The sequence below is a fragment of the Zalophus californianus genome, chromosome 2 (genome assembly GCF_009762305.2).
Source record: "Zalophus californianus isolate mZalCal1 chromosome 2, mZalCal1.pri.v2, whole genome shotgun sequence".
Lineage (NCBI taxonomy): Eukaryota > Metazoa > Chordata > Mammalia > Carnivora > Otariidae > Zalophus > Zalophus californianus.
This window is the reverse complement of record NC_045596.1, coordinates 199,912,181-199,934,892: the sequence shown is the minus strand read 5'-3', so window position 1 is coordinate 199,934,892 and position 22,712 is coordinate 199,912,181. Positions and strand designations below refer to the sequence as shown.

The window sequence follows — 22,712 nt, the reverse complement described above, 5'->3', positions numbered from 1 at the left end:
TAGGCGGCTTTCTGTAACTTGAAGAACAGACTGTCAGCCCTTCTCATGCAGCATCATGGCCAAGTGGCAGGTGCTATACATTATCTCTGGGGTGATAAGCAGACCCTACAGGTGCAGGTGGAATCCCATATTTAGCTATGCCTGCCCACACAACACGGCTGTGCTCTGTACCTTATGGTAGCTCATTCCCAAATTAGCAGTAGATGAAAGCCCACTGAGCGGGCATCCTAAACCCACTGTGTTAGCGCAATGCCTTGTTTCACAGGACCTACTAAAGATTCCTGTTTCTGGAACAACCTCTTGAATTCTTCAAGAACTCACTGAGAGCTAACTCAGCCTTGAAATTTCTACAAGGCCTGCTTCGCAGGAATGTGCCACAATCATCCAATCAGAGAGTCGAATGGAAAAGTAACAACAAAACTAGTATTTTCAGCTGTGACCATTATCATACCAGGAGATACTCACTGCTTTTAAGGAATAGAATTGTCAACAGTTGTGTTAGTACAGCCTGGCTTCCAGCTTTTATCTTTCCTTTTGTTCCAGATTATTTTTGGTTATGTGTATATTTCTCCTTCATAAATATGCTTGGCACATGCTTTAGATTCACCCTCCTTCAGGTGTAAGATTGGAGCGCTGAAAGGGGCTGACTTTATGCACAAGGTAAATACAGCCCAGAAGCAGGGTGCCCGCCGCTGTCCACCACCCGGATCCCCTGCCCTCCTTCCTTGCCAAACTTGGCCCTGTGTCCTGACTGCACCATGCCCAGTCCCCACTGGATGAATGAAATGAAAGCGTGTGACCACCTACCCACACACCTTGGCAGAGGTGCACTCCACACACGACGGCCCCCACCCAGGCACGTAAGCTTGCTTGCACCTTCTAAGCGATACCCTGGGAAGCAGGAAAAAGTCAGAGAGTCCCCAACTCCGAAGTGAAAACCAATTCTTCGGCTGAAGGCAGGGACGCCGGGATCATCACAAGGCTCCAAGTCATATTCTGAGACATGAAGAGACAGAGTATATTTGTGGGAATTTGGGTAAATACTCAAAAAGTATTTAGCAAGAATAAAAAACAGCTGTTATTTAAAAAACCTTATATATATATTTTTTTTCAAATTCCTCCGTAACTGTTATGTAGATTGTTTTTCTTTGTACTATAAGGTGTCTCATGATGAATGGCATGAATTATATATATATTTTTTTTTTCATAGAGGTGTAACATTAAAATAAGATGACCCATTTCATGGCTGTGACTTTAACAGTATGGAATTATTTTACTGCTAAAGGTAAAGGTAAAGGGCACTGGGAGGATCAAGTGTATACAATCAGGCATCAGTAACTGATCCTCGGCATAGATCAGGACCCTGAGCAGCTGTGAGTGACCAGGTGGGACTCTGGAGCTCCTTCCCACACTGTCCCATTAGCATCTACGGAGATACTACCTGGACATACATCCGGAGGGAAACACTGCTCTAATAAAACCTTCTGAAGAAGACAGAAGTAAAGCAGACCAGCGGGAGAAAAAACGGATATAAAAGCATACTGATTTTATGCAAACATCTGAAATGTCCCCAGAAGGGAAAACGCTTCATTTGCATAGTAAAGTTGCTACTTATTTGGATAAACAATAAACTCCATTGTATTAGTGCTACTGTCAATTGTTGGCAGCTAAGTTTCAAAGGCAAAATCCTTGCAAATGAAATTCCTCTTAGCACATCTAAAGAACAAGTTTACTTTAGCATTGGCTTGCTACCCCAGGTGTGTCTTTTTCTTTCTAAAGACTGAGCTTTTGTGTGTGACACAGTATAAATAAGGTGATTCTTCTCCAAGCTTTACAAATCATTTTCCATTGGGTGTGTGCAAATAAATTATTCCACATGCTCAAAAACTGTTACCACATTACTTTTTAACATTTAAAAAAGAATTTTAAGTAGACTCCATGCCCAGCGTGAACCCCTACATGGGCCTTGAACTCAGAACCCTGAGTTGAGATCAAGAGTTGGATGCTTAACCGACTGAGCCACCCAGGTGCCCCAATGTTTTAAAATATTTTAAAACTGTTCCAAGGACCTGCAAAGACCCAGAGAAATGTGCTTTGTCTTGCCCGTTTTTGTTTGCTTGCTTGTTTGTTTCTTTAGGGAGTTTGTGGAAGAAATCAGTTCTAGTTCTGACCTTTGGTAATCCAAAGACTTATTGTCAGTTCTGTGCTGGGAGTGACAGATTTAAGAAACAGATGGTGGGAACCACACAGACTCCTGAGAAATATCTAGGGAAGAGACTCACAGACTTGCATCACAGCCACTTCCTTTCTTTTTAACTTTTAAGTGTTCTATTTAACTTCAGTTTGGATCTTGATGAAAGTGAGAGCAGAGGGAGCGACATTCTCACAGTGGCCCTAATTGAGACCCACCAGGAAAGAATACATAGAGGAATTAGGCATTAGTGTTAGGAAGATTTAAGTCTTTGTTACATAGAGTGGGCAATTTCATGATTACCCCTGATTACGGCAAATTTCCAAGAAATCAAGGTGTCTGAGCTCGTCCCAAGAGCTCCACTAATGCAGTGAAATGCCAAGAAAAATCAACAAAGTCAGATAAAGATAAAAAGTAATTGGTCGTAATTATAGGGAGTATAAAATAGTTCAGAGCATCTTAAAATCCCTAAGAAGTCTTTTTCTTTAAGACAGAAGTTCAATGCTTCTGTTGCTAATGATCATGCGATAATTGAGTGACTATTAACTTCCTACCATGTAGAAGTCACGGGAATACACCTGCTGCTGACAGAAAGGGGAAAGGCACAGAAACTCTGCCTCAGCGTTTCAGCGTTACAACAGGAGATAAGATAAATACTCATACTGTGACGAAGAATCTTGTAAGTGGCACTGGAGGCTATTTAGGAATGGATGGGAGCTTCGAAGTAGAAGAAATCACTGGTGATTAGGGGACTCAGGAACTATGTTATAAAAACAGCATTAGCTCTGGGCTATGAGGACTGAAGCAAAAAACACTCTCCTTTTCAAAGCATCAAACACAGAAATGCAAATTTATGTAACTGTTTCCATCCATCAGCATCTTAGAGCAGGAGCCCCCTTTCTGATGGCCAGGGCTCTATCTGTGTTCATGCAGGGACCTGACCATCATCTGGTCACTGAACACAGTTTATGTGATTAAATTTATCTCACACATGGTTGACCAGTTTTTAGGTGTGTGTAATTTCTCCTTATCTATAAAAACACAGTGATACCATTCACGGCACCACTCATATCAAGCAATCTAACCTGGACAGACAATGTATGAAACAACAGGCACCCTGCATAAATATTATGTATGTATCATAATTTAAAATGTTACATGATTTTGGAGGATGGCTTTGTCTCTGCATGATTGCATTAAAGGAAATGAAAAGCTCATCCCAGCTGTGTGTGTTCACCCTTCTTGTGCTTTTTTCACTCTAGAGGTGGTTCTCAAGACAAGTATTGGCATCCACTGGAGGACAGGAACCAAAATAATCAGATGACAGCTTCCCCTGAGACTCTCCCAATAAGGATATTGGCTCAGAAATTTTGATAGAATTGGTGAGGAGAAGTGAGTGAGAAGGGCTTTTCAGGAGAATTTAGTGATGTTAACAATCTTTCAGGGATGAGAATTTGCGAGCGTCATTTCGTGGATGCTGGGTAGATGTCTTCTCGTACTTCTTCCGGGTTGGTTCAGCCTCCTCTGCCCACCAGCTAATGCTTATCATTGCTCGGACACTTACCTGTAACCATGCATGTGCAAACGCACGTATGCACACGCATACGCTCACACGAAAGGTACTCTTATTGCCCGAGAAGAGAAACCACAGAAGAGAACAACTTACCTGAAAACGTGATGTTGAAGCCCTCGTAGGAAATGGAAAAGTCTGATATGAACCGAAGCTGGGCGGTGAAGTTTCCAAACAAACCTGCCTTAATAGTGTGAGGCAGGACAGACCCCGTGAGTCTGGCCACGGGCTCTGTGAAACTCCCATCCTCTGTGATCAGTAAATAGTCGTGGGAACTCTCAAGGTGGAAGGTGTGAAAGATCATCTGAACACCTGAGAGGCACAGAGAGAGTGAGAGGGGGGCAGAGAGTGAGGGGGACGGAGGGAGGGGAAGAGAGGGAGAGGAAGGGAGAGCTATCAGTAAACAGCTGAGGAAAAATGTTTTCTTCTAGGCTTAGAGACACCGAACTCTTGAATCAAAATGTAACCTTAATATGCAAAGTTTCAATATGCAAGTTAATATGCAAGTTTCAATATACAAACTTAATATGCAAGTTTCAAAGGAAAATACAGAGAATGGATAGAGTGTATTTAGAAATGCAAGAAGGGGATAAATAGTCAAAATAAATGCGTAAGGACATATAAGTACAGCTGTAGATTGCACATAGGGTTATAGGTATGGACAAGAACACAGACTCTGAGTCAGACACAGACATGCAAGTACAACCTGGTGGCATGTTCCCCGCAGACCGCACCTAGGAATGGTCACTAGGAAAGCATTTATCCCAGAGGAATAAAGGACCAGATAATTTTCCCATTTATATTTACAACTATCCTTTATAAAATCTTGGGTTGAACATCTAGCATATAAACTTATACAACTGAAGGAAGAATTCTTTGAAATCATAGTTTTATGTTCCTCTTATGCATATGTTCTCATATTAACCATACCAACAATGTATTAATGGATTCCTATGGTAGAAATAATAAAATTAACTACAAATAGCTCCTTTCAAATAAAAATACTAATTTTTATGATGACAAATTCTTGGTCACTCACAATTTGTTCCTTCTTTATTCTTAATTTCCTTCAAGGAAATCCTTTTTCTTTCTTTCTTTCTTTTTTTTTCTTTTTTTTAAGAGAGAAAGAGCATGCAAGGAGGGATGGTGGGGAGGGGCAGAGGCAAAGGGAGAGAGAGAATCTTAAGCTGAGCATGGAGCCTGACGTGGGGCTCCATCTCACGACCCTGAGATCATGACCGGAGCCAGGATCAAGAGCGGGATGCTTAAACCACTGGACCACCCAGCCACCCCAAGGAAATTCTTAACATGCATTCATGATACATGTTAGCATAGTGTAATATAGGGTACATAATCAAATATGTCAATTTAATATCAAATTGAGTTCAAATCTAAGTGTAAAGACAATGTCTCCATGATATGTGATTAGAATTTCATTCTATTTCCTTAAAAATGACAAACTCAGTCCTACAGAAAAGACCCAGGGCACAGTCCTATATCCAGGATTTATGAACTACATTTCTTGCACAAATTACCAATTTTCATGGCCTTTACTATACTTACCTATAAAATGAAGATAGTGAAATCAGCCCCATAAATCATCACTGGATTATGAAGACAAATGATTTATTATGTCTAATAATACTGAGTAAACTTAGAACCCAAGGAAAGTAGAAAAATCATCTCAGGGGGTGCCTGGGTGGCTCAGTCAGTTGGGTGTCTGCTTTCGGCTCAAGTCATGATCTTGGAGTGCTGGGATCAAGCCCCGTGTAGGGCTCCCTGCTCGGCGGGGAGTCTGCCTGGGATTTTTCTCTCCCTCTGCTCCTGCACCTGCTCATGCTCTCTCTCTCAAATAAATAAATAAAATGTTTTAAAAAAAATGTTATCCTAGGGGTGCCTGGGTGGCTCAGTCATTAAGTGTCTGCCTTTGGCTCGGGTCATGATCCCGGGGTCCTGGGATCGAGTCCCACATTGGGCTCCTTGCTCAGCGGGAAGCCTGCTTCTCCATTCTCACTCCCCCTGCTTGTGTTCCCTCTCTCGCTGTCTCTCTCTGTCAAATAAATAAATAAATAAATTCTTTAAAAAAAAAAAAAGTTATCCTAGATTTATCATCATGGAAATGAAAAGTTTAGATAATTTCTTATTTCCTTTGATTTAATTGTGTTTGTGTTTTATCTAATGTATACCTCTTTTCCTTACCATCATGCCTGCTTTTCAAGCATACCTTCAAGCATACCTACTTGCATAAATCCAAGTTACCTGTTGAAAATAAAACAAGGAATCTACCTTTATGGTAACATCAATCATTTTAGACCATTTTTCTTCTAAAATAATACAAAACATCAAAATTAACAGTTAAAATATATGTGAAGAAATTATTAACTCATTACACACACACACACTTTTTTCTTTGTTCTCATGTTTGTACATTATTTATTATTCTGTACATATAGAATCTGTGTAATAGACTTACCCTTTCCGTGAGACACTTCAATGGTCCATGTACAGTTTAAAGAGTTTGGGTAAAAATCTGGAAACCCAGGAGAAAGGACTGTTCCACTCTTTCCACGGATGTAACCTCCACAGAGGGCTTAAAACGATAAGGAAAATGATTGTTGTAGTATTAAAGTTTCACAGTGATTGCTAGAATAAAGTACTTTTAAAGTAACATTTACTTTGCACAAGGACTAAAGGAATATCAAATATCAACTCTAAGAAAAATACAACAAAACTGAAACTTTGTTTTACTCACAATTATAATATGCCATAGAAAGGTTTTCTAAACTACAAAACCTAGCGAAATAACACAGCATAAGGCAATAATAATGCAAAATAAGCTGGAGTGGAATTTTGTGTGGCGACTTGACTGGGCCATGGGATTCCCAGCCATTTCTGTGAGGATGTGTCTGGATGAGATTAACATTTGCATGGGTGGCCTGAGCAAAGAAGACTGCCCTCCCCAATGTGGGTGGGCCATGACCAATCAGTTGAAGGCTTGAACTGAATAAAAAGGCTGAACCTTCCACTTTGAACTGGGGTGTCAGTTTTGTCCCTCCCTTTGGGCTTGAGCTGAAATGCTGACTCTTTCTGAGTCAGGAGCCTGCCAGGCTTCAGACTCGAATTTACACCATCGGCTCTCTTGTGTTTCCAGCTTGTCCATTGAAGGTCTTAGGACTTGACAGCCTCATAACCAGGCAAGCCAGTTCCTTATAATAAATCTCTCTCCCTCCCTCCCCATTCCTCCCTTCCTCCCTTCCTCTCTCTCACTCTCTCTCCACACACACACATGTGTGCACACACATGCACACACATCCTACTGGTTCTGTTTCTCAGGACAACACTGACATACAATCAGAGCTTCAGAAATGGTGCTGGTTTGCATTTTTTAGAGCTGCTGCTCTTAGCAGCTCTTCAGTTGATTTCAATCCTCATCAACAAAATCTGGCCTGTTCAAAATGTCCTGGAAATCCATTTTTGAAGGAAGAAAAAAAGCTATATATAATCATTTGAATGGGGAAGTAGAGACATTTAGAGAATCAATGTAATAAGGAAGATTCAGTTCTCTGTCACTATGTCCCCTCTATGCACACATGAATCCACGCTTCCTTTTTGGAACTAGATAAGATTATCATTAAATGACTGATACCTGAAATATTTTTTCTTATTAGTATGAACATCTTGAACCGTGTCTCCTCAAAACTAGTTACATAAGTAATATTTGCAGAAGAATTAGCTAATTTGTTGAAAGATGTGATACTTCCCATCATGCTCACTCATTGTAGGTTTTAAGGGAGCAGAATTTGTCTTTGAATATGCAAACCACATGGGGAGAGTTATATAAAAATCAGCAAAACAGAAACTTTTTGAGTTCTGGAATATTTTAACAATGTAAGATTTTCACATCTCAAAATTACATTGACTCTACATTTCATTCTGAAGGAGGTAAAATTAATATAGCATTTGGAATTAATTCATTCAACAAATAGACACTGCCCTTGGCACTGGAAATGATTAACAAAATAGACAAAAATCGTTGCCCTCATGGAGTCAAAAATCCAGTTGAAGAAGAGAGACTGTGCCCGTAATAATGTAAAGAGCTGACTGTACATGATGTTGGAGGATGACAAGCACCAGGGAAATAAAGGAAGAAGGAAAGAAGAATAGAGTATTCTCCGAGTAGTGTGGGGTGGGGGCAATCTAGGGCAGGTGGTCGGGGCAGCGTACTTGGCATGTGGCCTATGAAGAAGCACTTGAGACAAGTGACGGAGCCACTGGAGACCTGGAAAGAACTTGCAGGGAGAGAAACGCCCAAGGACAGAGGCCTGAGTGGGCCTGTGCGTGGGACAGGTCGCAGGACAGAGGAGACGGAGGGAGCATGAGCAGTGCGGTGAAACGCTTCCTGGACAGTAAGGGCCTTGTCACTTGTGTGAGTGAGAGGTAGGGGCCGTGGAGGCTCCTGTGTGGGCGGGGCAGGTGCTCACGGGGCGGCCGCCTGGTCACTGGTGCTGTGTGAGAATCGGGGAGAATGGCAGAGGGTAGGGCAGGTAGGACCCTTGCCCGGGGTGTGGCAGCAGACGTGGTGGGAAGTGGTCAGAATCCCTCCATCGTGTGAAGGCAGAGCCACGGCTGTGTTTTCGTGACTGGGGTGTGGGCATCGTGGCATGACTGTGAGGTCTTAAGCCTGAGTGTGAAGGAACTGAAGGGGAAGGGAGACTTTGGGCGAAGTGGGTTTTGGGTGTAAACTAGTTCGGTTTCAGATCCATGAAGCCGGATGCCTCCTACATACCCGTGGCAGGTGGACATACAAGTCTGACCAAGGGACAGAAGAAGAGCACACGCAGAAGTGACCATTGATGTGGGGCTTGTGGGTGTGGCTGAGGGAGCGGAAGCCCGGGCCCTTCCAATGGTAAGCAGCTCGGGGAGGTGAGGAGCTCCAACTAAGGGAAGGGGAAAGGAGTGGCCATGGAGTGGGGCGAGAACCAGGAGACTGCGCAGCCCTCAATACAGAGGCAACATGTCCATAACCTTTCATCTGTGCGTGACTGGGTCCTTGTAAGTCAGGACATCAGCTTCTCAAATATTTATCAAGGATTTAACCATAATGAATGAAAACCATTTGATGTAAAATTGAGATATCATATATACAGTTATTTGTAGTAATCTCTACCTTAAAATCTGCACGTGCTGTAGAAAACTGGTAAAAATGAATTTCTAGCCAGCTACATTTAAAAACTATAAAATTTATCAATCTCTGCTTCATCCTCTGTCCTCATGCCATCAAAATAAAACTGATGATTATACACTGGGGAGAAGCGTGGAGGAAAGGCATCTGACCACTGATGTCTTCCTTCAATTCAACGCACAACCCAGAAATCACGAACTAACACAATCAAGCTGCCATTTAGGAGCAAAGTAAGAAAGTTATAGATAAAGCAAGTTCACTGCTCATTTTGAGTCATATATGTGCAAATGCAACATAGTCTAATTCACTCATTATGAAGATTTTTAAATGAAAATCTTCTCATCCACACTCTGTTTTTACTGTCCACGTTGGTCTCTGACCATATTCACACACAGACACAGCTGCATCCCCCCCAGGAGAGCGACAGACAGCGCTGCATATAATCTAAATGACAATCGTCCGTTTCTTCCTGCTATGCAGAGTCTTTTCTGGATCGTTGTACAAAACACAGTAAACTTTTACGTTTGCTGTCCTTAGGGCTACAATGTCTTGAATTCTACTTTTCTATTTCTATTCTGCACCCACTGTTACAGACCTAGAGACATTATCCTAGGACCCTCTTGGGCAGAGAACACAGGTGTAAGGGACTAGGAGAGACAAGAGAGGTGAACAACTATAGCAGTCTTGCCCAGGAGAGCTGACGAACCACCCAAACAGGGTCGAGTTCTGCCTTTAGCTCTCTGCTTTGACCCATTCACCCACCCAAACCTCCATCCAAAATAATTTCCAGAGGAAGTTCCTACTGTTTTCCAAGCCCTCCTGTTTGCTCTTGGGCACACAACAATAAGTAACACAGACAAGTCCCTCTTGTTCCAACACTTATGTCCAAGCGGACAAGGCAAATAATTTATAGAGGTAACTGAGCATGACTTATTCTGAGAACAAGAATCTTTGCTGGTTCTCAGAACTCAAAGGCGGTCTAGGTGATTAGAGTACAGTGAGCTGGTGGGGCTGCCCAGTGATTGCCCCGTGTCCCTCTGTGCAGAGGTCTGCTCCCAGGGTGTGGACCGTTGCGTAGGCAGTAGAAGGATGGAGAGAGTGCAGACTGACTGAGTCGACCCCATGTTCATGGATTGCTCTGTGACAGGCTGTGGCGGCCAGTGTACTGCAGGGTCTTTGGCGGGGGCCTCCTGGTGTCCGAGGCAAAGCCCACAGACTGCCCATGGATTGTGCAGGTGTCCACTTCCCATCACCTGACTCTCGCTCTCACCTGCCAGACCCTGGCCAAAGTCCTGTAACGCGTTCCAGTGCGCAGACAGCTATTTTGTAGAGCCCAAACCCTGGCTTTAATGTTTATTTCTGTATGACTACTCTGCTGGAACTAACGTCAGGCAAGAGAAAAATCATGTAGACAACATACTAGGTGTCAGACCTTTTGCACTCGGGAGGCGATAGAGACAGAAGAATTAAGAGCTGACATATTCTCCTCTCTCCTGGGAAGACACCTTTTGTTTCCATAGCACCAGCTCTAATGACAAACCCGACAGATCTCAAATCCACACGGGAATCACTGGCTTCCTTCTCAAGGCGCAGCTGAATTTCCCACTGCTTGCTAAGGCTCTCCCAACGTAACCTTTTTACAACAGACCTGTCTTCATGAAGGCACCTGTTTCTTACCTGTCGTTCTTCCTGAAAGCGGTGCGTTTCTCTCTTGTCTGATCCGTGCCTCAGCTCCTGTTCTCCTGCCTCTTCCATAAAGAGATGAACAGCGGGAGCCCACAGAATCCTGCCTGATTTGTTTGTCTTTTGTTTTTCCCCACTTTCCTTGTTTCCTTGGAAGTGCTAAAAAAATTCTATTTAAGGCAAAAACCTAATGGGGTGGTATTCTATTTCCAATTATCCATGGACTCTCTATGTCCTAAAGAGTTACTGATTTTATTCCTTCATTCATCCATTTAAACTAGAATTTTTCCCCAAAAGAAGTTTTACAAGGAAACCCTACCAATAAAAGGAGGAATAATTTAGAGCTGCTCAACTGAAGCACAGGATGTGTTCCAGGCCCTGCCATCATCCTCAGCTTTTCCTCACAGAAAGCTCGAGCCCCACTTTGGGGATACGGCACCCTCCAGTTTGGAAGCTCGCCAATGGAACCAGGTCCATGCTCATAGGACTAGCATGAAAGACCTCTGAACGACCTTGGATCTTCCATCCATCCACAGAAACTGATTCCCTACCCCCCAAATCCTCCAGCCCTTTTACACATCCATGCCTGGACTCCCACTATTCCCTACTTCCAACCCTTCCTCTCAAACTTATCCTTAAAGATGCATCTCCACACCTGCCTTCCAAGACTTTTCAAGATTCCAAATTGTAGCTATGATCCTTTCCATCTCTTTATTCTCAAACAATTTTCCTGTGCCTAATAAAAACTTATTTTATCGGGTGATTTAAAAAATAAGTCTTTCCTTTCTCTATGCTAATAGATTATAAATTTCTTGACTGTGTGGCTACAAAAGACAGTAGTTTTCCAAAGTATGCTGGTGGAAAGAGTCAACAGTTTACAAAGATATTTATTGAATGAAGAAATTTTTCCAGGATTTTTCTTGCACTTGTCTTTCACCAAAAAAATAAGGGAACAATTTACTCAAATGTTCACATTATTTCTTTAAAACTTTAGTATGCTAAGGCACAAATAATAAAAATGAAGCAATGCTATGGAGATGTGAGAGATACTGATAGAGTTTCTCTTTTTTCCATGGTGATATAAAATATTATAATGGATTCTTATTTCTTCTGCCATTCTCATAGCTATGAATTTTTAAATGTTTAAATATCATATTGATGTTATCATTTGTCACAATAAAAACCCAGGGGGTTTAAGAGATTGCTTAATATTTGAAAGTACAACAAGAACAATTCTTATGGTTAAATGAAAACAATCAAGCATGACTGACTAAACTCTTCTATCAAACTCTAAAATCTCCCAATGTTTGCAGGTCTATTAATAGCCTTTTATCATAAATTTATTATTATCTGAAATAGTTTCCAGTGAAGCCAAAGCAAAGCAGATAGCTTCTGTTACAAATTCCTTTAGAAGGGTTAAATTTCAAATTTACATGCATTTAAGTGGGGAGAAAATAGAGGAGATAAAATGCATAAATCTCATGTGCTTTACTTTCTATGGAAAATGTCAAATATAGACTGTCATTTCTACAGCATGTCAGTTATTTGCAAAGCAGTAGGAACCCTTCTCTGTCTGTCCTCACTTCATGTCTCCTAGATAATTTCCTATGGATCATTTTGTTCATCTTCCATTCACTCTCGTTCACCAAACCTCTGGGAATTGGCAGAATGTGCCACCATGTCTACCTGGTCCAGGAGTGTGTCCCTTTCCTCTACCTAGATGCCTCCTCTACAGAGGAGACCGTATTGAATGATTAAGCATATGTGGATATATATGCTGTGGTCTGAATGTTTGCATTCCCCTAAAACTCATGTTGAATCTCTGAGGCCCAAGGTGATTGTTTTAGGAAGCAGGTCTTTGAGATGTGAGCAGGTCGTGAGGGCTGAGTCTTGCTTTTATAAAAGCAGCCCCACAGAGTGCCCCTGCCCCTTGCACCATGAAATGACAGAGCCCTCTGCAGCCTAGAACACGGGCCTCACAACAACTCCATCATGCTATATCCCTCCAACTTCGACTCCCATCATCGAGAACTGCGAGAAATAAATTTCTGTTGTTTATTAGCCACCTACTCTATGGTATTTTGTTATAGCAGCTTGCTTGGGTTAACACAGAGTACCTATGGTTATGCGGGATTATAAGTTTAAATTAAATCAAAGTTAAACTTTACTGAACTGCACATAAAGAGAAAAGCCCATTAAGAAAGTTAGTAATGCTAGTGGCCTGGTGTGATTCCAGAAGAATCTGGTGAATGTTGAGTGCATCCTGGTCCTGGAGGAGGGGGGCATTTGGGCAATGAAATATGCAGGGACACAGAAGGGGCTAACCACTGCATGCATGGGTTTGCTTGAGGGGAAGAAGAGGGAAAGAATGAACAGGTGAGTCTGCCTACGTTGTCTGCAACAGAGGAGAAAACACAACCTTGGCCAGATACTGAAGTATTTAAACAAAGGAAGTTACCCCTGTTAAATCAAGAGTACATGGAGAGTATTATTGTTCTCTCCTGAGAAGAATCCAATTTAAAATCAAAATTACAGATCTCAGATGGGTCAGGGTAAGTCTCTCTCACTTGCATACTTCCATTTTCTTTACCAGATCAGGAGTCTAGTTAATTGGACGACTGTTGTGTATTTTCCTATGATGAACCAGGTGCTTTCATCACAGAGTTTAAATCACAATCGGAGACCTCAACTTTTCAATCTTTCCAGCTCTGCCTGAAAAATCTCGAGACTCGAGAAACCCCGTGTTAGCTATTGCTCAACTGAGCCACCCCAAATGAGAATGTAAACAAGAGCAGAGCTTATATATGCTCCACTCCTAAATTCCATTTTTAGCTTTAGTCAAAAATAAAAAATATTAAATTTGCACAGTGGCACCCAATAAAGTCATGTGTTTGCATATCAGGTAAATATTCCAATACAATTATTTGTATGATTACCCTGCTGCAAGTTTTGGATTAAATGATTTAATAAATATTTTGATTGATGTTCAGTTATGCATGGATAACAACTAAGTACTTTAAGGGCTAGGTCTTTATCAGACTTTGTGTCCTTGTTATAATTATTGCCAATAAAGAACCTTACAAATATAGGAAATATTTTTGTGTACTATTTATGATATTCTCAGATTTTATAAAAGTTTAATGAGTTCAGTTCTGACACTGTTTATTAATCACATGGGTAAATTTTATGTATTTTTTTCATTATTAGAGTTCCAATTACAAAAATAAAACATGGTAATAAAAATAAACATAAAACAAAAAAACCCATAGAGATAGAAGTTGAAAGTCTCTTTCCCCCTCCCTACAGCCTGCCAGTCTCCCCAGATGAGAGCATTGGGGTTACAGTTTTAGAATGTCTTTTTTCAGTCACTTTTGTGCATATCCTGTTAATGTGTCTATAATTACATACATGTATATGCTCACATATACAACATGCATTAGCCTGTGACTGCTATGTCTTTCCTCCAAAAAGAGTGTATCATTTCAACTTCCTAGCAATAGGGTAGAATGAATAGGCAGCTCCGTAATCCCACAACGATGTAGAAATTGAACTTTCTACTTTTTTGCAAATCTAACAGGTGGAGAAATTATCGTGTTTTATTTGCATTTTCCGGAGTCTGCATTGAAGTGCACATATTTTTTTTTTGCACATATTTTAAAGTGTTTATGGGCCTGTTGTCTCCTCCTGTGAACAGCCTGTGTATGTGTTTTCCCCATGGATCTGGTGTCTTATGTGTGTCACTGTTTTCTTTCCATCCATTTGTATGATAACATGATTTACAATCACACACATTACCTGGCCAGAGCAATTATTTTCTATAGTCTGACCCTTTTCCTTTACCTTTTTTTTTTTAATAGAACTTTTAATTTGTATATAGTGAAAACTGTCAATATTTTTCATTAGTTGTGTTTAGATATTCATGTTGACCAACATCATTTATGAACTAAGTCATCCCTCCTCAAGGACTTGTAATAACTTCAACAAATTAAGTTCCTATACAGGCATAGATTTGTTACTAGAATACCTGTACTGTATCACTAATCTATCTGAGTATTTTTGCACCGACTTCATATTATTTTAATTAAAGGTGATTTTTGGGATACTTTGATCCCAGAGAGAGTCCTTTCTTATCATTCTCTTATCATTCTTAAAAATATATATTTCCACTTGGAGGCTCTACTCTTTCAGGTCAATTTTGAACATGTTTATAAATTTCTATTAAAAATCCAAATTATTTTTAGATTTTATTGAAATTAAAACTCTGTAGAAAATTTGTATATTTAAATTTCATCTCTACCATCTAGAAATGTACTAAGTATTCCCACTTATTAGGTTATTCTTTTGTATCCTACCGTTAACTTCTAAATTCTTTTAAGATAAGCCTTAAAAAAAAAAGATAAGCCTTCATATCTCCTGTTAGATATGCTCCTGAAAGTTTTAATACAGATATTATACTTCTAATATGTTGTATCCTTTGTGGAAATCCACTGATTTATGTTTTTCCTGAATGCAGTCTTCTACTAGTACTTACTGCCAAATGTGACTGTCTTCTCTTTATAATATTTATAATTTATACCATTTTCTTAAATTATTGGATAAGTTAGGATCTTCTGGATAACATAAAGCAACATTTCCAATACTGAGAAAGTTGTTCTGTTCTTGACTTTCAAGGGACTTTTTGTAATAGTTTGCTATTAAGTGTAATGATTTCTGTTGATAAATTCACTTATTTTATGGTTCTCTGTAAGCCATGCATACAACCACATTATAACATTGTTGAAAAAGTGTTACGGGGAAAATATGTTGTTTTCTTCATAGAAACAGTGTTATAATGTGGTTATATTCACGGCCAGAGGCCAAATCCCTTACTTTGCTTGCAAATGATCAAAGCAACATACTTGTGTTACCTGGTTATTGTAACTATACACCTCAGAGCATCAGGTTGAGCAATACAGTGTGATCATTCACATTATTATTTGCTATGAGACTTCCAAGAGCAGATCTGTGCCGGGCAGGGGGAGTGGCTGGTACAACCAAGAAACCACTTGGGTATCTTCTGAGAGAATACTTCCCAGTCCTCCTGGAGAAAGGGTCCCCAAGAGGTGGGAGCTCCCAAGGAGAGTGCTGACCCCAGACGATTGTTGGATGCTTAGACCTGGTCCAGAGGAAAGCCAGGTCTGACGATGTACAGCATACATACTCACTCCCCTGTTTCACATGCTATTTTCAACAAATGCCACGTGGAAGAGTAGGTGGTAACTAAGCTCTGTAAGTTTCAGTGTTTGGGGACAAAGTTGAAGGCCGGCCCGTAATTGTTTATGTTGCATTCTAAACAAATGCTCTACCTCATAGGAGACATGTGCTAGGTAAACTTCAAGCGTTAAACGGAAATACTTCTTAAGGTGTACAGCTTTTCATGTCATACTGCCCCGTAAAATACCACACCTACCACCCAAACAATTTAAATATTTCCACATCTCTACATTTCTTTCTGATTTCCTGCTTCTTTGACCTCCACCTACCATCACAGCTGGGCAACGCATGGTTCCACTGGTGGTTCCTCTCACAGACCAGGGGCTCGTCATCACTGAGTGTATATCCTGGATTGCAGCTGAACGTCACTGTGGATCTGATACCAAAATTACTGCCGTGCCGATGCCCATTCACAGGGATCCCGGGGTCGAGGCAGGAGTCCGACTCCAGGGTCACACCTGCACACACAGAAAAAAATGCATTGCATATGGAACTCTGCTGGTTTCTAGAAAAAAGTTTGTTCCATATACATATAAAATATTCTGAGACATTATCAGACCTGGAAAGGTATTCAAGTGAATCCAATAATCCTTAAATGTAAAAAAAAAAATACATTTTCATATATTTGACCCTGTTTTTCTGTGTAGAGAGATACGTTTTTAACTATTTACCAGATGACATATAAGTAGTACAACCTTGAATGATCTCTTGATGTCTGAATTTTACTTCTCTTCATTTGAAAACCAGGGAACTGTACTAAATGAAGTCCGTATTGTCCTGTTTTCTAACTCTGGCCCTCCACTCCCCCTTCTTATTATAGTTTATGTTCCAGTTAGATTCTGGCAGTCATCACACTTCAACTTTCATAGACATGCACACAGGCACCCAAGTCCATACACATATAATGCAAATTAAAACCACACTGGATTTGATTTTCTAAAATTGCATTCCATACATCCGTGCATTTTTCAAATTTGCACTTAAGTCAGCCACTTTTGAGATGGGCTACAATTAGCCCATGCTAAAAGATGCTAAACAGTAAAATGCTATAAAAAGTCAAGTGATTATGATTATGTCATTATAAGAGTTTCTTTTCTCCATCTCTGAAATTTCTCTTTATTTTTAGAATATATATTTGAACAAATAAGGAAAATGGGAGTAAGGGAAGATGTCACTGTGATGGTTATGCATTCAAAGAAATAAAAAATACTTTGCTATAGGCTATACACAACTCTCTCAACAAGGCTTAGAACATAACAATTATGACTTGGGCTATTAGTCAAAAATCTGAAATCATTACAATATTCAGACTGCTTAGTGCCCCCTAATGATCTTTGGAATAACATTTCCAATCATTGCATAGATTTTACCAAAGTTGGAGTGATGTACCTTACCTTACAGCCTCTCTCATTAAGTCAAATACATGATATACAACTAAGGGGTGACTTTTTAAAAATAAACAATAAGTGATAATATTTCTTCATTCATATAGCAAAATGTGATTCCATAGGCACCAGATCACAAGGAGGACAGCTGAGCCACCACTGAAAAAATGAGTAGCACGGGATGTGCTTTCCAAGAGAAGTCTAGCTCCTAAGAGGTTGCCTGTAAATCCTTGGAATTTCTTGAGTGTTGGGGGTGTCTTTATTTAGTTCATGGTGTACTCCCAGGCCAACAGGACTTAAGGCTACCCTACAAGGAAGGGGCAGCTGAGCCGGAGTTCAACCACGTGGCCCATGATTCAATTAATGATGCCTCTGTAACGACACACTAACAAAATCTTTGGATGTGGATGCTCCAGTGAGCTTCCCAGGTTGGCAGGACTGTGCATATTGTCACATATCGTGGCTGGGAGGAGGTGACACCATTCATGACTCCAAGGCGAGAAGACAAGCAGAAACTGCAGGTAGGAACCCCCTTTCCAGATAACACCCTGTGTGTCTTTTCCTCTGCCTGGTCTAATTTGGATCCTTTCCTGTAATGAATGTGACTGTGAGTATAACAGCTTTCAGTAGGTGCTAAATTCTTCTATCAAATTATCAGAACTGAGGGTCATTTAGAGAACACCCTGAACTTGCAGTTGGTTGAGAATTGGCAAAATAAGCAGATTTTGCCCTTTGCAAATCTGTGTGCTTAACCTCAGAGTTTGGTTATAATGGGCACAAAATGGAAGATGATCATAGTGAAGATTTCCAAGAGGAAAAAATAAAACAATGAAGAGAAAAAGCAGAGTAAAAAAACATATAAATGTATATAGCACCATTTTTTCCAAGAACTTTTTTTTAAACATTCTAACTAATTTCCTAAAAACTAATATGTGTCTACTGCCTAAACAGCAGGATATAACTGTCATGACTTCTTGCAAAGTATGGCAGCAAATGCACGCATGCTTTCCTTTCCTGCATGAGATACGGTTCTGCCAAAAGCAAGGTGGCTATCATTCGTCCACAAACCCATCACCCACTCTGCTCTGCTCTCTTTCTTTCTCTCTTTCTCTCCCACTATACACACATTCATATTCTAAGGTAATGTTTATGACCTCTTCCATAACACCTCAGAGATTATATGTAGTATATGCCCCATATAAAATGGGTACATGATACTGGCTGATAGATGAACACAAGAATTCCCTCAAAAGGATCTTTGCCTGGGCACCTGGGTGGCTCAGTTGGTTAAGCGACTGCCTTCGGCTCAGGTCATGATCCTGGAGTCCCGGGATCGAGTCCCGCATCGGGCTCCCTGCTCAGCAGGGAGCCTGCTTCTCCCTCTGACCCTCTTCCCTCTTGTGCTCTCTCTCTCTCATTCTCTCTCTCTCAAATAAACAAATAAAATCTTTAAAAAAAAAAAAAAGGATCTTTGCCTAAGAAATGGAGTGGTCCCCAGATCCCTGACAAACCAGTTAACTATATTATTCCACCTTGTCCAGTGGTTTCCAATGATCACTGAACAACAGTATACTCACTGTAGCAAACAGAACAGAAGTTGTTATTTTAGATGGTGTGAGAACAATATATTAATGAATAATATTCATAATAATATTGATAAATTGTAAGTAAACTTTTTCCCACATAAAATTTGTAAGAAAAAAAGAGAAAAACATAAGAAGAAACCAAAGCATACAAATGTAAACATAGAAATCCTTACATGTAAAACTGAACTAAAAAAAAAATACTATGTTGAAGTCATAACATTATTCCATCATTCATTCATTCATTCATTCATTCATTCATTTTTACAAAATAATGGACAGAAATATTATGTTGTAAAATGTGTGGTTATTATACTCCTTTGCATTAAAATATATTTGAATGGATAGTACATGTGAGGATAACTGTTGAGTGGTAGGATTATAATAGATTGATGACCAATTCACCCGAAACACACCATATGAAGGGATTTTAAAACAAGATGGCAGCAGGAAGAGTGCAGGGCAAAGTAGGCGACGTGGCTCACTAGGGTCAGACCTTTAAAATGAACCAAAGTGTCCTGTGAGGACAGGTGGCCAATTTACTTTGAAGGAAAAGTACAAAGTACTTTGAAGGGAGAGTGCTTCAAAGCATTGTTTCGAGCATTTTCCGCTTCTTGTGTTGAGCCCTCATACAAAGAAGAACTGGCATCGGCGGATTTTGTTGAAGCTTTGAATACGTGCCAATTCATTCCCAACCGTTTTTTCCTTGGAACTTAATGTGACTATGCATTTTTGACATAGGTGATATAAATCAGCTCCTTGTCCTTTGGCCTGTCAAATAAATGATTGAATAAATTTGCTCTCCGTGAATAAAAGAGGTTGATGATTTTGAAGCCATCCATGTGCAGATTATATTCATGTACATTTGATAGAAGTAAAGTTCTGCTTAACTACCTGTTTTAATACAAGTTCTAGTCCCAGGAAGGGGATGGAAATTCTGAATATCTTTTTTCTCCCAAGGGTGGCCACTTTCCGCAGGCTTCGAAAGGGTTTGAAATAGCAGTTACAGCCCCATTTTACAGAGGAGGAAATAAGACAAGAAATTAAGTAAACTGGTCATGTTAAATTGTTCACTGAGATTCACAGCTCAGCCTTGGCCTGCTTTCTCCCTCCCCATCACGTGTGTGTGCGTGCCCGTGCCCGCAGCGTGGCTGATTTTCCAACTGCGTGGCATCTATAGCCATTACATCTTGACCAGTTTTTCTGTTTGATCTCAAGAAATGGCATTAATATCAGAAACTAATCTGCATGTGCACACACACACACACACACACACATCCCAGAAAACATACTTCTTCGTCTCACAACTTTTTTAAAATTGCACCGTGTATGAATTGCACAGTAGGATATAGACAATTACATGCAGTGACTCTTGCCTATTTCTCGAAATGTTTTTAAGATACCTTTGAAAACATTTCCCAAAAATGCTCTAAAATTAAATGGAAGACATCCATATACTTGAGACATCCATTTATTTTCAAGTTCCCTACAAAGTTGTGATTTTTTTAAAGTGGTGGTTCAAAGCACTACAAACAAACAGAGCGAGCAAGCAATTATTCTGGGGGGATAATACAATGACTATTATATAAAGGAACTGTATCACATCCCTTATGAAGAGAAAAGTGATAAAAGGGCAGACTGTAATTGGACACTGTATTTATAAGATCGAGGATTTAAGACTCAGCACACAGAACAGAATTACAATTCTAGGTATGCTCTGAGGAAAACCTTGAAAAAATGACTTCGGCCCTTCAGCCTTACAATTCAAAAAGAGTCAAAATAATGCTGTTTATAGTAGCTCCCGTTACCTTATAGCACCACAGCAGAAAGAAGTCAATCTTGAAGAGAGTGTGGCTATTTCTGCAATGCTTTATGTTTGTAAAGTAGATTTTCGTGTGCCCATTTGGGCATGAAGTGGTGTCGTTAAAAGAATTATTTTTAAAGCAAGGAAGGTTTACAGCATCAAACATTTATGACAAGACATGAAAGGGGGATGAACTATATTATTATTTTCAAATGGCATAAGGACTGTGATAGAAGTCATTTGGGTCATGGACAACCCATTTTTAAAGATGCATTGGATGAGCAATCCCAATTGTTTTCTAGGGCTTCCAATCGGGACAGATTTCTTCAAAGAATACTAGAAATGGTCAACATTTTAACGGGGCTGGTAATGTGTGTCTTTTTTGTGTTCTTCTCCTCTTCCCGTTTCTCTCTGCTCTTTATTCTTCTATATTCCATGAGTGCCCCCCAGCACCTCCTCCCCACCCACCTGCCCACAGACTCTCCCTCCACCTGGAACTCGTGGGTCAGGCTGGCACCTGTCCTGGCCTGCCTGGGCTGGGCCAGGCGCCCACTGCCACCACCACGCCACCCCCTTGAGGACCTGACAAAAATCCAAGACTTCTGGCCTGCAGCACAGGCATACTGAGTCCCTGTAGCTGGAAGGTGAACTTAGGAGGCTGCACTTTACCAGGATTCCCGGGTGAGTGCTAAGGCACCGTAACATTTGAGGAAAACTGCCCCTTCAGCATGCTTTCTAGACAAGGATGACCCTCTAAGTTGGTGCCAGGGTTTTCCAGAAGTACTTAGGTCTCCATCCACCCATGGCAGCAGCAACACGGAACATCTGAGCTGGTGTTCTGGCATCCACTCCGCTTTCAAGCCGGCAGGTAATGGTTACCCGTAAGGCCAGCCAATAAGCACCAGCCTTTCTGGACTCATTTCTACAAGAATGCCATATTCTGCATCGCCCCTGCTTTTGCGCATTTCCTTGTTTCTCCTCAAATACATAATAACTGATAAATGAATTGAGGTGATGACAAATCAAGCTTCAGGGTGATGTCCTTCCAGGTAATATTTTCCTAATGTACTTTCGATACTTTCCTTCAGAGGAATTCATAAAAATGCTTGGGGCCTTCTGGAAGGACCACTAGGAGTTCCCAATGCAAAAGTCAGCATGGGTGTTTAGACCCGTGTCCCTCCTGAGAGGCTGGGCAGTTAGATGCTATGGGGACCTTACCCATCTTCACCACCAGCGATGGTTCTGCCCTCTTTTGTGACTACAGAGTTAGCTCTCAGTTCTTCCTTTCAAGTAGGAGGGGGGAGGGAATCTAGACCCCAAGGGATCAGAAATGTCTGACACCCACACAATTATCACTCTGCAAATGCAGATGCACCAGCTTAGTGATGGCTTTCATCTTCTTTGACTGATACCCTGAACAAAAAATAAAGGCAAGGAGCACTATTGTCCGAGAACTCATTACAGGCTATGGACGCATGTCTTTCTAAGGCTCAGCTCTACTGTCACACATAGGAGAAATGAAAAGAATCCTGAAACGTCATGTAATCATCCAAGTAAGATTAGAAAAAATATTGTTATAGTTATCTGCATATGATATTCTATTAGTAAGGATGACAAGCTAAATAGGAACTTGTGACCTGACTTTCTACCATTCTTTGAAGCCCAGAAAGAATGAGGGAGAATAACGCATTTATTTAAACCAGTTAGGTGAATAAATGCAATCAGTTTCTACGACCTGCATATAGGCTTTAGGACACATTTTTTTAAAGGATACTAGAAAAAATAGGCAAAATAACCTATGGCTACACAAATGAGGGAGAGGAAAGGGAAGAATGGGAAACTCTGTTCTAGTATTTTTTAGGGCCAGAAAATATTTATTCTCTTAAGCATCATCCAACTGGGTGTTCAAAGGCCAAGGAGCTCCCGACTTAAGAAACCGGGGTGCATTGGAGAGAGTATAGCCCTTTTGTCATCAGTGCTTAGGAGATTTGCAAATCCAATGGTTGTAATGTGCACATATCTCTACTCCAAAGAAAAGTAATGACTTGAAGGGACGTTAAA

At 40.6% G+C, this 22,712-nt stretch overlaps 1 protein-coding gene across 2 annotated transcripts in view; it reads right to left on the bottom strand.

Moving 5' to 3' along the window:
- Window positions 1-22,712, bottom strand: part of CSMD1 (CUB and Sushi multiple domains 1) — a 2,028,797-nt gene that overhangs the window by 353,816 nt on the left and 1,652,269 nt on the right. For both annotated transcript variants that reach the window (XM_027598604.2, XM_027598603.2), the window contains 4 exons: window positions 16,149-16,337; window positions 6,235-6,351; window positions 3,858-4,073; window positions 808-996 (listed from right to left, as the gene is read on the bottom strand). In XM_027598604.2, the coding sequence (XP_027454405.2) occupies window positions 808-996; window positions 3,858-4,073; window positions 6,235-6,351; window positions 16,149-16,337 (711 nt within the window). The remainder of the gene's footprint in view (window positions 1-807; window positions 997-3,857; window positions 4,074-6,234; window positions 6,352-16,148; window positions 16,338-22,712) is intronic.